Source organism: Cervus elaphus, chromosome 21 (genome assembly GCF_910594005.1).
Source record: "Cervus elaphus chromosome 21, mCerEla1.1, whole genome shotgun sequence".
Lineage (NCBI taxonomy): Eukaryota > Metazoa > Chordata > Mammalia > Artiodactyla > Cervidae > Cervus > Cervus elaphus.
Window position 1 is genome coordinate 63,578,537 of NC_057835.1, and position 14,525 is coordinate 63,593,061.

Genomic DNA, 14,525 nt, shown 5'->3' on the forward strand with positions numbered 1-14,525 from the left:
CAATTTCCGCCTGGGCAATGAATTGAACACAGCAAATTAGAAAATGCTCGCTGGTTTGGTAAGGACAGTTGGTCACGCAAGCAGTTGCTCCATAGTCTGCAAATAATCCTTGACTTCATCTTTGAATATGATGGATGTTACCTGTATGTCACTCTGTTCTCTGGGTGTGCGTGTTTGCCTGTATACTGCCGACAGATATAACTATTTGTGTAGATATATTTGGGTCTGTCGATCTGTTTATTTACCTTTTTTTGTTGTTGTTGAGAAATTGATTCTTTATATACACTGTTAAGAATGTAGATGCTGCAGCGAGCTGAGGTGCAAATCCTGGGTCTTCCACGTACTAGCTGTGCCACTGGGAAGCTGCTCTGAATCCTCTTAGTAAACCGGGCTGATAGTGCCTAGTTCATTGGGTGGTTGTGTGGATTCATTAGATGTGTAGAATGTTAGTTGGCATGTAGTGAGAACCAAATAAATGTAAGCTACTAGTTTATACAGAATGGAGGAGATTTATACTAGATATCAGAAGGCACCCATTTTTGAAGCTTCTGTTACACTAATTTTATCCACCCACCCACTTTTGTTATTTTATATTTGTTAACATTATTAACATCTTTGTTATATTGTAGTTAGCCTGTAGAGCAAAAAAAAAAAAATAACCAAACCAAAAACCCAGTATTTTCAAATCAAGCCATAGTGTTAGGCACACCTGACTGTCCCTAACTATGGTTTTTAGAAAGCTTTTTGTTAGATGTTGTAAAGAGAATAAATAGGGTGCACAGGTGGCTTTTTCATTCATCATGTTAAAAAAGTACTTGTGATACTTGTGTTACTAAATTTCATCAAGAAATTTGTTGCATCTTTTAAGAAGTGTACTATGTGTTGCACCATGACTTAAAAATACTACTTTTTAAAAACTAAAATACACAGGTGGCTGTATGTACCACTTCCCAGGTGGCTCAGTGGTAAAGAATCCAACTGTCAATGCAGGAAACGTGGATTTGATTCCTGGGTCAGGAAGATCCCTTGGAGGAGAAAATGACAACCCACTCCAGTATTCTTGCCTGGAAAATCCCATGGACAGAGGAGTCTGATGGGCTACAGTCCAAGGGGTTGCAAAGAGACAGACATAACTGAGCGACACACGCATGCATGCACATTTTTTACAGACAGCTGATAGAAAGATTCAAATACATAATTGGGAAGTCAAACACATTTTTAGTTCCATGTATTTAGTTCCATTTAAACAAATTATGTAAGTTACAGTTTAATCATCTTTAGATTTCATTGTTTTACCAGCAATTTACCTTTATTCTTAAATATGACTGATCATTGAAGACTTGATTCAGAAGACAAAGTTCTGGTGTTTGTTATTTTTTTTTTTAAAGCTACCTAGGCAGTTCTGTTAACCAGTAGTTTGCAATCAATCTTTAGATTGTGAAATTGAGAGTTTATTCAAATGAATAAAGCTGGGCAAAAAATTTACCTTTTAGGAATGGAAAATACCTGTTGAAGATAAGTTTAATATTTAAGAGTGAGCATATTGTAATATTAAAATTTAGTGTCAGGAGTATAATACACAAAACCCAGAAAGATGTCAGCTTAACGTGAGTGAGCTCTTAACGTTATAGAATAGGACCTGACTTTTAGCTTGCATATTTTAAAAGATGTATGCAAATATTTCCTCTCGGCTCCATTGTATCCCCAACATTGAGCACAGTGTCTGCCATGTAGTTGGTGTTCAGTAAACATTTAAAACATAAAGTAATGGGAGAAGGATTTTGGAAAGGAACACAAATGATTGAAAAGATGAAACTTTAGTCTTTTTTGGAATGGTCAAAGAGATTAGGGCTTTTTAGAATAAATAAATAAAGAGCAAAAGACAATTACACATTTCAAATGTTTGTGAGATTATTATGAAACATTTGTAAGAGATCTTCCAGAGACAAAATCTACAAGGTACATTTAGAGACAATTTTAAAACTGTAGATTCTACCAAACTCTAGAGTACATTACTATTAATTCCAAGGACTAGTTCCAATAAACATTTTTCAAAATATTTCTATAGGTACAGAAAGCTGTACCTATAAATTGTTTTAAAACCCAGATTATTACCTGTCTGACCCTACTTCTGGGTATAAAAGTAGATTAGCTAGCAGTAAAGTAGCAACTACAACTGCTTAACAGGTGTCTAGTTATCTGTCTAACACAACGGTAAATACTGTATAAAGTGTTAAAGCCCTGGCTGCTGAAAATCATTAGTATATTCACCTCGGTTCCTTCTTGACCAGTTTCTACCCTCTCCATTTTGCCCCTTCATTCATTTCTTCCAGACTTCAGTTTTTCTCCAAACTTTATTGCTATAATTGAGATATAACGTTGTGTAATTATAAAGTATACAACATATTGCTTTAATACACTTCAGTTCAGTTCAGTAACTCAGTCATGTCCGACTCTTTGCAACCCCATGAATTGCAGCACACCAGGCCTCCCTGTCCATCACCAACTCCCAGAGTCCACCCAAACTCATGATAATCAAGTCAGTGATACCATCCAGCCATCTCATCCTCTGTTGTCCCCTTCTCCTCCTGCCCCCAATCCCTCCCAGCATCAGGGTCTTTTCCAATGAGTCAACTTTTCGCATGAGGTGGCCAAAGTATTGGAGTTTCAACTTCAGCATCAGTCCTTCCAATGAACACCCAGGACTGATCTCCTTATGGATGGACTGGTTGGATCTCCTTGTAGTTCAAGGGACTCTTAAGAGTCTTCTCCAACACCACAGTTCAAAAGCATCAATTCTTCGGTGCTCAGCTTTCTTTATAGTCCAACACTCACATCCATACATGACCACTGGAAAAATCATAGCCTTGACTAGATGGACCTTTGTTGGCAAAGTAATATCTCTGCTTTTTAATATGCTGTCTAGGTTGGTCATAACTTTCCTTCCAAGGAGTAAGCATCTTCTAAATTCATGGCTGCAATCACCATCTGCAGTGATTTTGGAGCCCCCCAAAATAAAGTCAGCCACTGTTTCCACTGTTTCCCCAGCTATTTGCCATGAAGTGATGGGACCGGATGCCATAATCTTAGTTTTCTGAATGTTGAGCTTTAAGCCAATTTTTTCAGTGTCCTCTTTCACTTTCATCAAGAGGCTCTTTAGTTCTTCCCATAAGGGTGGTGTCTTATGCATATCTGAGGTTATTGATATTTCTCCCGGCAATCTTGATTCCAGCTTGTGCTTCCTCCAGCCCAGCATTTCTCATGATGTACTCTGCATAAAAGTTAAATAAACAGGGTGACAATTTACAGCCTTGACGTACTCTTTTTCCTATTTGGAACCAGTCTGTTGTTCCATGTCCAGTTCTAACCGTTGCTTCCTCGCTTATGTACTACAAAATGATTACCACCATAGTGTTAGCTAACACCTGTATCCCATCACATAGTTATCATTTCTTTTTTGTGGTGAGAATAGATTAGGTTAGTGTTTTGAAAGGACATCCTGGCAAGCTTCTCAATTAACTAAAAGATAGAATTCTTCATAATGTTTTGATTTTGTTGTGTTCCTTTGTAATTGTCTTAGTTTGAGCTGATATGATATAATAATATCATAGAGTGTGTGGCTTGCAAACAACAGAAATTTATTTCTCACAGTTCTGGAGGCTGCAGATTCTAAGATCAAGGTGCCTGCAGTTCTGATATCTGGTGAGGACTTGCTGCCTGGTTCATAGACAGCTGTCTTCTTACTATGTCCTCACATGGCAGAAGGGGCAAAGGAGTTCTTTGAGGTCTCTTGTATAAGAGCACTAATACCATTCATGAGGGTGATCTAATCACTTCCCAGGGTTTCCTGATGGCTCAGCAGTAAAGAATCTGTTTGCCAATGCAGGAGATGTGGGTTCGATCCCTGGGTCAGGAGGATCCCCTGGAGAACAAAATGGCAACCCACTCCAGTATTCTTGCCTGGAAAATACCATGGACAGAGGATCTTGGTGGGCTACAGTCCATGGGGTTGCAAAGAATCAGACATGACTTAGTGACTACACAACAACAAATCACTTCCTAAAGTCTCCACCTCCAGGTATCATCACATTGAGGATTAAGTTTCAATATGGATTTTGAGGGGACACACTCAGTCTACAGCAAGAACGATAACATTTTTTCATTTTTCACATTTTACTGCAAAGATGTCCCACTGAACATTGAGACAGAAGTCAGTTTTCCATACTTTGAGAAGAATATAAGTTAAATTTTTTGAAAATCTTTTTATTTCAGGTTGATTTATCAAAGGATCTTCCTCACTGGAACAAGCTTAAATCAGAAGAGAAGTATTTTATTTCTCACATCTTAGCCTTTTTTGCAGCCAGTGATGGAATTGTGAATGAAAATTTGGTGAGATTTTTGTTTCTACTTTTGTTCTCATTCAGCAGTTAAATGATAGTGATGGCAGTGAGATAATCAGACTGAACCTGAAAAATGTCCAAGAAATGAACTAGATGAAGCTTAACTCTTGAAAAATCTTTTTCTGATGAAGTGTCAAAGACAAGTTTTCATTTGTATTTGACCCCACCCCCAACAAATATCATGAAACCAAGCATATTGTACCAATAAAGACTGCTTATAAGGCATAAGCATGAGTTTGCGTTTACTCTTAGATAGTAATCCTAATAAAGAATTTGCACCTTAATAACCTTTCCAGAGCTCTGTAATAGAACACTGGGCCTGGCTCCCCACTGTATTACGGTTGGTTAGACGGCATGTTTTCTTATTAAAAAGTATGGGAAGATGCAAACTTTCGTTATCAACTGGTAGGGGCTTCAATAGATCTACTCAAGCTCAGTTCTACAAAGCAAAATTACTGTTTTTGATAGATGTTCTAAAATTTATTTGGCTTTATAGGTAGTGTTTCCAACTAACAGGTTAATTTATTTAATTGCTTAAGAATACAGTATGCAACTAATTGTGGAGGGTTGATGGATTAAACAATACCACTTAGAATAATTCATAAGGTCTCTCTGACCTGTTTGTGGCATGACAGGTGATTCTTATGTTATTCTGGTGTTCAGATTCTGATTTGCAGTGTTTAATGAGAGCCCATAGAATTGGGTATATTTATTTTCCTTGTTTTTTAGGTGGAGCGCTTTAGTCAGGAAGTACAGGTTCCGGAGGCTCGCTGTTTCTATGGCTTTCAAATTCTCATCGAGAATGTTCACTCAGAGATGTACAGTTTGCTAATAGACACTTACATCAGAGATCCCAAGAAAAGGTATTGCTGCTGAGATTTTATTTACAAAGCTTTATCTATCACTTGGTTATGTTAATATTAGGAAACTAAATATAGGGAAAGATTATTCAAATATGGAAGTTTAGGAATACACTATTTTCTATTACTTAGTAATGTGTTGGGTTAAAAAAAAAACCTGCATAGGACCAATAAATGTTTGGAAATTATAACTTAGAAAACTGTTCATCAGCACATTCTGTTTAGAAATTAAATATTCTAATTTAGCCAATTTTGTATCAGACCAGATTCAAACCACTAATTTGAGTTTTATTTTGACTTCTATAGTTTATGGACTTGCCAAAATACAGAGAAACTCCAGATTCTATGCATACCATAAATTGCATAGAATCAAATATAGTATGATTAAAAACAAGTTAATTGGGAATTTCCTGGTGGTCCAGTGGTTAACACTTGGAACTTTCATTGCTGTGGGCTCAGGCTTTGATCCCTGGTTGGGGAACTAAGATCCTACAAGTCTCATAGTGCAGCCAAAAATAAAAACAAACAAATGAAAAAACCCAAGTGAATAACTTTGCCATTAATTCTTCTGTTTTTACAGAGAATTTTTATTTAATGCAATTGAAACAATGCCATATGTTAAGAAAAAAGCAGATTGGGCCTTGAGATGGATAGCAGATAGAAAATCTACTTTTGGTATGTAACTTTAATTTATATTTGATCAAATTTGCTTAGGTTATACAATACTATTTTACATGGTGTAATATCACTATTCCTAAGAATTAATTAGAAGCTGGTGAAAAAATATTCTAAATCTGTTATCTATTCTGTTTACTAAGTTAAAAGTTGAAAGAGTAAAAGGTCAGTGCATAATTTCAGGTAAAGATGAATATCTGGAACAACCCAGAGGGATAGGGTGGGGAGGGAAGGGAGGGGTGTTCAGGATGAGGGGGGACACATGTATACCTGTGGCCAATTCATGTTGATGTATGGCAAAAACCATCACAATATTGTAAAATAATTATTCTCCAATTAAAATAATTAATTTAAAAAAAGAAGAATCAAAGAATCAGTCACATAGACTTGGACAAGAATATTAGAGGAAGACTTTGAGTAATGTTTATTTTTTCCCTAAAATAAAGCAAGTCAGAATCCTAATATTTTTCAGGGAACAAATATATAGATTAGTGCACTCAATTAAGGCAAGAACAGTTTGCAATAGCAGGCTTATTTTTCAAATAAGTTAAATGCAGACACCCTGTAGGATGAATTGAGATTCAATAACATTTTTTAAGGAAGCAGTTACCATTGTCTCATATACAGTAGTTGCTCAATAAATATTTATTACATTTAATTAAAATATTCAGATATTTAATATAAGTAGCCCTAAGTACCTTTCTTATTCTTATCTGTTTCACAATTGATTGTCTTTACTTCCTGGTTTTATTCATTATGTGCAGAAGGAGGTCTCAAAATTTTCAGTTTGTACTCCTTTGCACTCTTAAAAATTATTGAGGACTCCAAAGTGCTTTTATTTATATGGTTGTATCTACTGACATTTACATATTAGAAATTAAAACCAAGAAACTTTCAAAATATTTACTTATTAATGCATATTAAATTAACAGTAACAACCATTATCTTTTAAAATAAATAATGTATATTTATGAAAAGAAACACTGTATTTTGAAAAAATCAGTGAGAATAACCTAGTTTTTTATTTTTGCAAATCTTTTTAATGTTTGCTTTATAGGAGGATGGCTGGATTATATCTGCTTCTGCATTCAATTTGCTGCAGACTGTTGTTTTGGTTGAAGTATATAAAGAAAATCTAGCCTCCTTCAGATATGTAGTTGCAAAAGGGAGGAGAATTTTACGAGGTTTTTCAGACTGTTGTGATATGTCGTGTAGCCTCTGGAAAACACCACTCTATACTAATGAGAGAATGATAGTAATAATGATAAATAATGCCTTAGCATCACTATGAAAATTGTTTTCACCTCATAGACCTCCTGGTCTGTGGATCTCCAGGGATTCCTGGATAACACATCAAGAACCAGTGATTCAGTGTAAGCTGTGGACAAGTACATAGTATATCAGGGAAGAAACATGTATGTGGCATTGCCTTCAGTTCATGTTGATAATGAGAAACGCAGTGGTTTTCAATGTACGTAAAAATCATCTGGAGAATTTTGGAAAAATTCTGCCAATTCCTGGTTCTCACCAGAGAGTGATTTTCATTTTATACCCAGCTAATTATCTCAAGCTGAAACTCCAATACTTTGGCCACCTCATGCGAAGAGTTGACTCTGGAAAAGACCCTGATGCTGGGAGGGATTGGGGGCAAGAGGAGAAGGGGATGACAGAGGATGAGATGGCTGGATGGCATCACCAACTCAATGGACATGAGTTTGAGTAAACTCTGGAAGTTGGTGATGGACAGGGAGGCCTGGTGTGCTGCGATTCATGGGGTCACAAAGAGTCAGACACGACTGAGCAACTGAACTGAACTGAACTGAATTATCTCAAAATTGATTGAGAGGTACATGGTGAGAAACTGGCTTTAAAGAAAAACAAAGGGAAACATAAGTGTTCAATATGCAGTGAAAAGATTTGTGTGTATAGGAAATGATGGAAAATGATGGCGTGCCTCTCAGGAAGCATGTCTTTCCTGACACTACCAGAGAAGTAACCTAGAAAGAGAGAAAATACGGGAGAGCAGCAGTCATCCTATGGTAATCTGCTTAGTTTTTAAAAAAGTATACTGCTTACTTTAAACATATCTTTAAAGAATTTTAAAACATTAAATATACAGATTCAACTTTAATATATGTAATGAAATTACATTTCAAACATCAAAAAAAGTATGTCACACAATCTTAATGCATTGCATCATAGAGGTTAGCTGTATCTTAAAAACACATACTACTTCCCTATCTCTAAGACAAATCATGATGCCTTTGCAATTCATTATAGGTTTTATAAGAAGCATTTTGAAAGTCTCTTTGTGGTTCACATCTATTCGTGAAAATTTGTTAAAAAAACAAAAAAAGAAAAGAAAATTTGTAACATTTACCCCTTATCATCCTATAATCCTCTCCAAAAAGAATAGCCTTCTCTAATTATTTCTGTTATGATTTTCTTTCTGTAGCATTCATGTGAATGCATAGAATAGTTAAAATGACAATGTTCCTCTTAGTCACAGATGTGTAAAATTATAGTCTTGTTCCCTTACAGATAAATATTCACGTGAGATCACATTTATGTTGACTAAAAATGTCTCAATTTTAACTATCCATTCTTATTAACAGTAAGATGAAAATATAGTGATCTATGTAAATAAATGATAAAGCTCCATCCTAAAACAAGCAACTCACTAGTTGAAAGAGCTATTTTTGTTTTCAAAGGGGTCAACAGAGCATAGTATGCAAACATACATGTATATACATACTGCATTCAAAAACATGTACCTGCACCCATACCCATAGGCATGTGTAGAACAGATAAATCACCCTTTTTTTTTTTTTGAGTGTGGAAGGCTTTCCAGATTTCAAGACCTGCAGGAGTCCAGTGTTGGACATAGCACCTGAAGTATACGGGCTTTTCTGCTCTAGTAGGTTGAAGTAGCAAATTTCCTCCACGAAGACTTGGCTGTGGCACTACATTGTTGATTTTATTTCTTGGCAAAACAGTTATGATATGGTTGTTAAAAAAATATATATGTACAAACATATATATTGGTAAGCTTGAACATGTCTGCAGTATATATTAATATTTCAGAAAGTGAAGCTAATTTTTTCTCCCCTAGGGGAAAGGGTGGTAGCCTTTGCTGCTGTAGAAGGAATTTTCTTCTCGGGATCTTTTGCTGCTATATTCTGGCTAAAGAAAAGAGGACTCATGCCCGGACTCACTTTTTCCAATGAGCTCATCAGCAGAGATGAAGTAAGGAGTGAAGTGTTCTTTTAGTTCTATTTGTATTCCTAGCTGGTGTTCATTTAGTTTTCTTTCCCTTGAAAATGCTTATGGTGACACAAATATCCTGGCAATTAAAATAAGAAGTCATTTCTTCCTTGGATTTTAGGTCTGTGTTTTCCTCCTAGCTCTCTTAGAATTCCTCCTCAGCCTCTGTGCATCTTTATGCATCAGGGTACTCCTTGGATCCCACCTTGGCCTTTCTCCTTCCCTCTCCAAGGCCTCCTGGTTGATCTTACTTATTCCCATGGAATCAGCTGCCACTTGGGTGCTTATAAAAACTAAAACTTTATCTTTAGCCCGGTTATTCTTTCCTGAGCTCCAAACCCATATATTCAAGTGCATGTTTAGATATTTTCTCCTGGAAGGCGCCACAGATATCTCAAGCCTGGTATTTCAGGAAATCAAACTCATCATTTTCTCCCAAATTATGTTCTTCCTGTTTTCTCTATGTCATTGAGCGAAGCTATCTTCTATCCAATCATCCAAATTTGAAATCCGGGAGTCATTTTAGCTTCCTTCTTTTTTTATTTTTTTAGCCACATTCAGTCAGTAACTAAGTCTTGTCTCTCTCTGTCTGCAACACTCTTTCCATCTTTACTACCCCCCCCCCCCCCCCGCTTTTTTTTTTCCCAACTCTTGATTACCTTCTCACAAGTTGCCACTTAAAACTTTCCTGATCCAATTAAGGAAAACTGACCACTCTTTCTTCTACATATACCTTTGAAACCTGAATTTGTCCCTATTTTAGGTTCCATAAAGTATATTGTACTTGTCTCTCTAAGCTCCTCAAGTGCAGAAACCTTGTCATTAATCTTTTCTCAGGGTTTAGACTGTTATAGCCATTCTGCTTATGTTGATTGACTTCTCCTGGCTTCTTAGCTTATTTCCATATTGACCTTGTCAAGTTACTTAATTTCTCTGAGCCTCAGTTTGTTCAACCATACATTTTAACAGGGTTTTGTTAAAATGCAATGAAATAGTATATATGAAAGTACTTTTCAAGTGCTACAAAATGCTTTGTGTAATTACATTTTGTTGTTTCATGTCTTTAAATGTCTAGTAATTTTAATTAATGTCATGTATGATTATTACAGAGAATTAAAAAAATGAAATCATTCAGTCTCAAAACACCTTTCATATTGTATTGATATTTCCTTCTAGACTATTTTCTGCATTTCTACATTTAAACCTATGTAAATATAAACACACAGCATATTTCTACAATTTGAGATATTCTGCCTTTTTCATATTTTTAGGAGTTAAGATAATCTTTTTTCACTTAGCAGTTTATCATGAACATTTTTCTGTGACATTAAGCAATTTTTGGAAACAATTTTGTTAGGTATTACTTATCCTAATGAGGGCTTCCCCAGTGGCGCAGTGCTAAAGAATCTGCCTGCCAATGCAGGAGACGCAAGAGACTTGGTTTGATCCCTGGGCCAGAAAGACCCTCTGGAGTATGAAATGGCAACTGGATCCAGTGTCCTTGCCTGGACAATTCCATGGACAGAGGAGCATGGTGGGCTACAGTCCGTAGAGTCGCAGAGTCAGACACTGCTGAGAACCTGAGCACACACACTCACACACATATCCTAATGAGTGCATGTATCATTTGACTATTCTATAATTAGCAATTTAGATTGTTTTCTGGTTTTTAATTTGTTTATTTATTTTGCCATAAGCTACATTCCCTAGAAGTAAAATTACTAGAGTATAAGTAGACGATTGCTTCTTGGCAGGAAAGCTATGACAAACCTAGACAGTGTGTTAAAAAGCAGAGATATAAGTTTGCCAACAAAGATCCATAGAGTCAAGCTATGGTCTTTCCAGTAGTCATGTATGGCTGTGAGAGCTGGACCATAAAGAAGGCTGAGCGGCGAAGAATTTATGCTTTCGCTCTGTGGTGCTGGAGAAGACTCTTGAGAGTTCTTGGGCAGCAAGATCCAGCCAGTCCATCCTAAAGGAAATCAACCCTGAATACTCTTTGGAAGGACTGATGGTGAAGCTGAAGCTCCAGTACTTGGGCCAACTGATGCAAAGAGCTGACTCACTGGAAAAGACCCTGATGCTGGGAAAGATTGAAGTTAGAAGGAGAAAAGAGTGACAGAGGCTGAGATGGCTGGATGGTATCACCAATGCAATGGACATGAACTTGGGCAAACTCCAGGAGATGGTGAGGGACAGGGAGGCCTGGCGTGCTGCAGTCCATGGGATTGCAAAGAGTCAGGCATGACTAGGCGGCTGAACAATAACATTTTAAAGGCCATCATACTTACTTGTAGATTTCTTTCCAGAAATGCAATAACACTTTGTAGCACCACCTAACAATATATGAACATGTCTTTTCTACCACAATTGGGAAGTTTTTCCAATTCTCCTTAAGTAATCCTTCCTTCTCCATTGACTTCTGATATCTTCTTTATTATATATTAAGGATTCAAGTATACTAAAATCTGTTTCAGGGCTTTTTCTTTAACCTGTGTGACAAATTTCATGCGGTAACAAACTATTTTCATTATTATAGTCTTTTATGTTTTAATAATTAGTAGGCTAAATCTCATAACTTTTCTTTTAAAGTATTCCTAAAAGATTCTGCTCATTTAGTCTTGCAGATTAATGTTATAATTTAAAAACAGTCCCACTGGGATTTTGATTGGAGTCGCTTTAAACCTCAAAATTAATTTTATTCTCTTATTGATTTAACAATTACAAGTGCCTTCCTTTTTCATACTCATCTCTGTAATTGGTAGCTAGCTATTGGTTCTAATCAATATTTACATTATCACCTTTCAGCAGTATATTTGAAATTCTGCCTTTGGTAATTTGAAATATCCTCTTGAGTCAAGTGGGAGGGGTATGTTTTACTAGTAAATTTTCTAAGATTAGTTATTTAAAGAGGCTTTTTCTTGTTTTTTTTTTTTTTAATGATTTCTTTTGGGAATGACAATTTAACTAGGAAAATAATCCTTGGAATATAGCCTTTGATTTGAGTCTCATCTTTCAATTGTCTTTGGTTTTTTGTTGATTCTGTTAGATAAAGCTAAACAGCTCTGATGTTTAATCCTCTAAAGCGCATATTCCTTCCTTCCTTTCCTCCCTTGTTGGCTTACAAAATTATTTCTTTTTCTGTGTAGTTTAGAAATGTTAATTGACTCTGCCTTGTTGTCAGTATCTAATTGTTAATTTTGTTTAGAACTCCATCATCCTTCTATGTCTCTGACCTCCTTCTCTTTTTTGTTTTGACTTTTTGAAATTTTTTTCAGTTGTTTTCAGCTTTATACCATCTGTTCTGTATTTTGAAATTCCTGCTTCTCGGCCTTTTGGCTAAGATCAAGTGTATTTTGAAATTCCAATTATTGTAGGTTGAGGCTCCTTGCACTGTTTTCCAATTATTTAAGATTCTATAACGTTTCATGTATTTGCACAACAATTCTGCTCTCAAGGTATTTCACAAATTTGTTTACTTCTGTCTTTGAGTTTTCCGCAATGTCATTTCTGCTTTACACAGCTTCAGATGGTATCCTTAATTCTTCAGTTTCCATTTTCCTTGCACTGAATTTATTTTTTTCTTGAACCATTCTTGTTTAATAGAACTGTTGTATTTTTGAAATCTGAGTTTTACTTTTTCTTTAAATACTTAATTGTTTTTCAATCTGTCTTAATTTTTTAAAAGTTAAAAATGAATTAATTTTATTTTTGATTCTTCTTAGTTTGTTTTCCTTTCCAAAATGCTTTTGATTGCAGATTTGTTGGTTTCATTGTTGTTCATTAGTTCTTCTTTCATGTTAATTAACTGAGATTTGCTGGCCTTGAAATTTTTTCATTATAGGTTATTATGATTGGCATTTTAATGAGATTTGGAGACAAGAAGATCCTGGCCCTATTAATCCTTCTTCCATCTTCCAGAAGTTCAGTATTGCATTCCTAGCTTATATAAAGCCTGATCACTGTGTGAAAATAACTGATAAAATGTTCTTTGACAGTGATATTTTTCTTCTGTTTTAGGGGCTTCACTGCGACTTTGCTTGCCTGATGTTTCAGTACTTAGTAAATAAGCCTTCAGAAGAAAGGGTTAGGGAGATCATTGTTAATGCCGTTGAAATTGAGCAGGTAAGCAGGGACACTTATATAAGCAGCACATCTCTCTTTGATGTTTGACTGCATTAGATTGACTCATATGAAATTGCCATTTTGTAGGTCAAAATAGATATCAGAAATATTATATGGTCAACCTGGCAGTACCAATAGATGATGTATTGCAATTATTATGTCAAGTTAAAATTTGGCTTATAAGCCAGTCTTTATAATACATTAAGATTTTATGTATACTAAAATTTGTTTCAGGACTATTTTTTAATTTCACTTATATATCAAATTTCATGCCATACCAAACTATTCTAATTATCTTAGCTTTAGATTTTTAGATTTTTAGCTACTAGAGGGCAGTGATGGTTTCTTGTTTTGTATTTTTTTTTTAACTTTTTATTTTAAATTGGAGCATAGCTGCTTAACAATGTTGTGGTAGCCTCAGGTACACAGCAAAGTGACTCAGCCATACATGTCCATGTATCCATTCTCCCCTATAACTCCCCTCTCATCCAGGCTGCACATAACACTGAACAGAGTTCCCTTCCCTATACAGTAGGTCCTTGTTGGTTGTATTATTAAAAAACTAGCAAGGTATCTGGCTTTAAGCATGCCTCCTATGTTCATAGAATGAAGAAATAAATGAATTAGTGAATAGTAAAATGTGATTTATGGGCATGTAAAGATCTCTCACTGGAAAGACATGGATGCTTCACTTAGAATGTATTTTTATCATTTGAAAGAGCTTGTTGAAAAATAAGTAAGTTTTTAAACTTAAAAAAAATTAGTTTTCATATTTGAAGAGAGAAAAGTCATAAAATGGATTCTGGGTTTTTTTTAAATCTATTTTTTATTTATTGTTTGGCTGCATTGGGTCTTAAGTGCAGCATGTGCACGAGAGCTCAGTAGCTCCAAGGTATGTGGGATCTTACTTCCCCGCCCAGGGATCAAACTTGCAACCCCTGAATTGCAAGGCAGATTCTTAAGCACTGGACCATCAGGGAAGTCCCAGATTTTGGTATCTTCAATCACTTTTAGAACTAAATCCAAATGGTTAATGTGTTTTTATTTTTCCTCTATTAACACTTTACCACTGTCATTAAGAATCTGCCTACAGTGATAGTCCTATTGAACCCAGGAGACCTGGGTTCAATCCCTGGGTTGGGAAGATCCCTGGGAGAAGGGAATGACAATCCACTCCAGTATTCTTGCCTGGAGGATTCCA

The 14,525-nt window shown here is 35.7% G+C and overlaps 1 protein-coding gene across 3 annotated transcripts in view; it reads left to right on the top strand.

Moving 5' to 3' along the window:
- Positions 1–14,525, top strand: part of RRM2B (ribonucleotide reductase regulatory TP53 inducible subunit M2B) — a 37,108-nt gene that overhangs the window by 10,555 nt on the left and 12,028 nt on the right. For all 3 annotated transcript variants that reach the window (XM_043880118.1, XM_043880117.1, XM_043880116.1), the window contains exons 3-7: positions 4,273–4,389; positions 5,130–5,263; positions 5,841–5,935; positions 9,048–9,181; positions 13,220–13,324. In XM_043880118.1, coding sequence (XP_043736053.1) covers positions 4,273–4,389; positions 5,130–5,263; positions 5,841–5,935; positions 9,048–9,181; positions 13,220–13,324 — 585 coding nt within the window. The remainder of the gene's footprint in view (positions 1–4,272; positions 4,390–5,129; positions 5,264–5,840; positions 5,936–9,047; positions 9,182–13,219; positions 13,325–14,525) is intronic.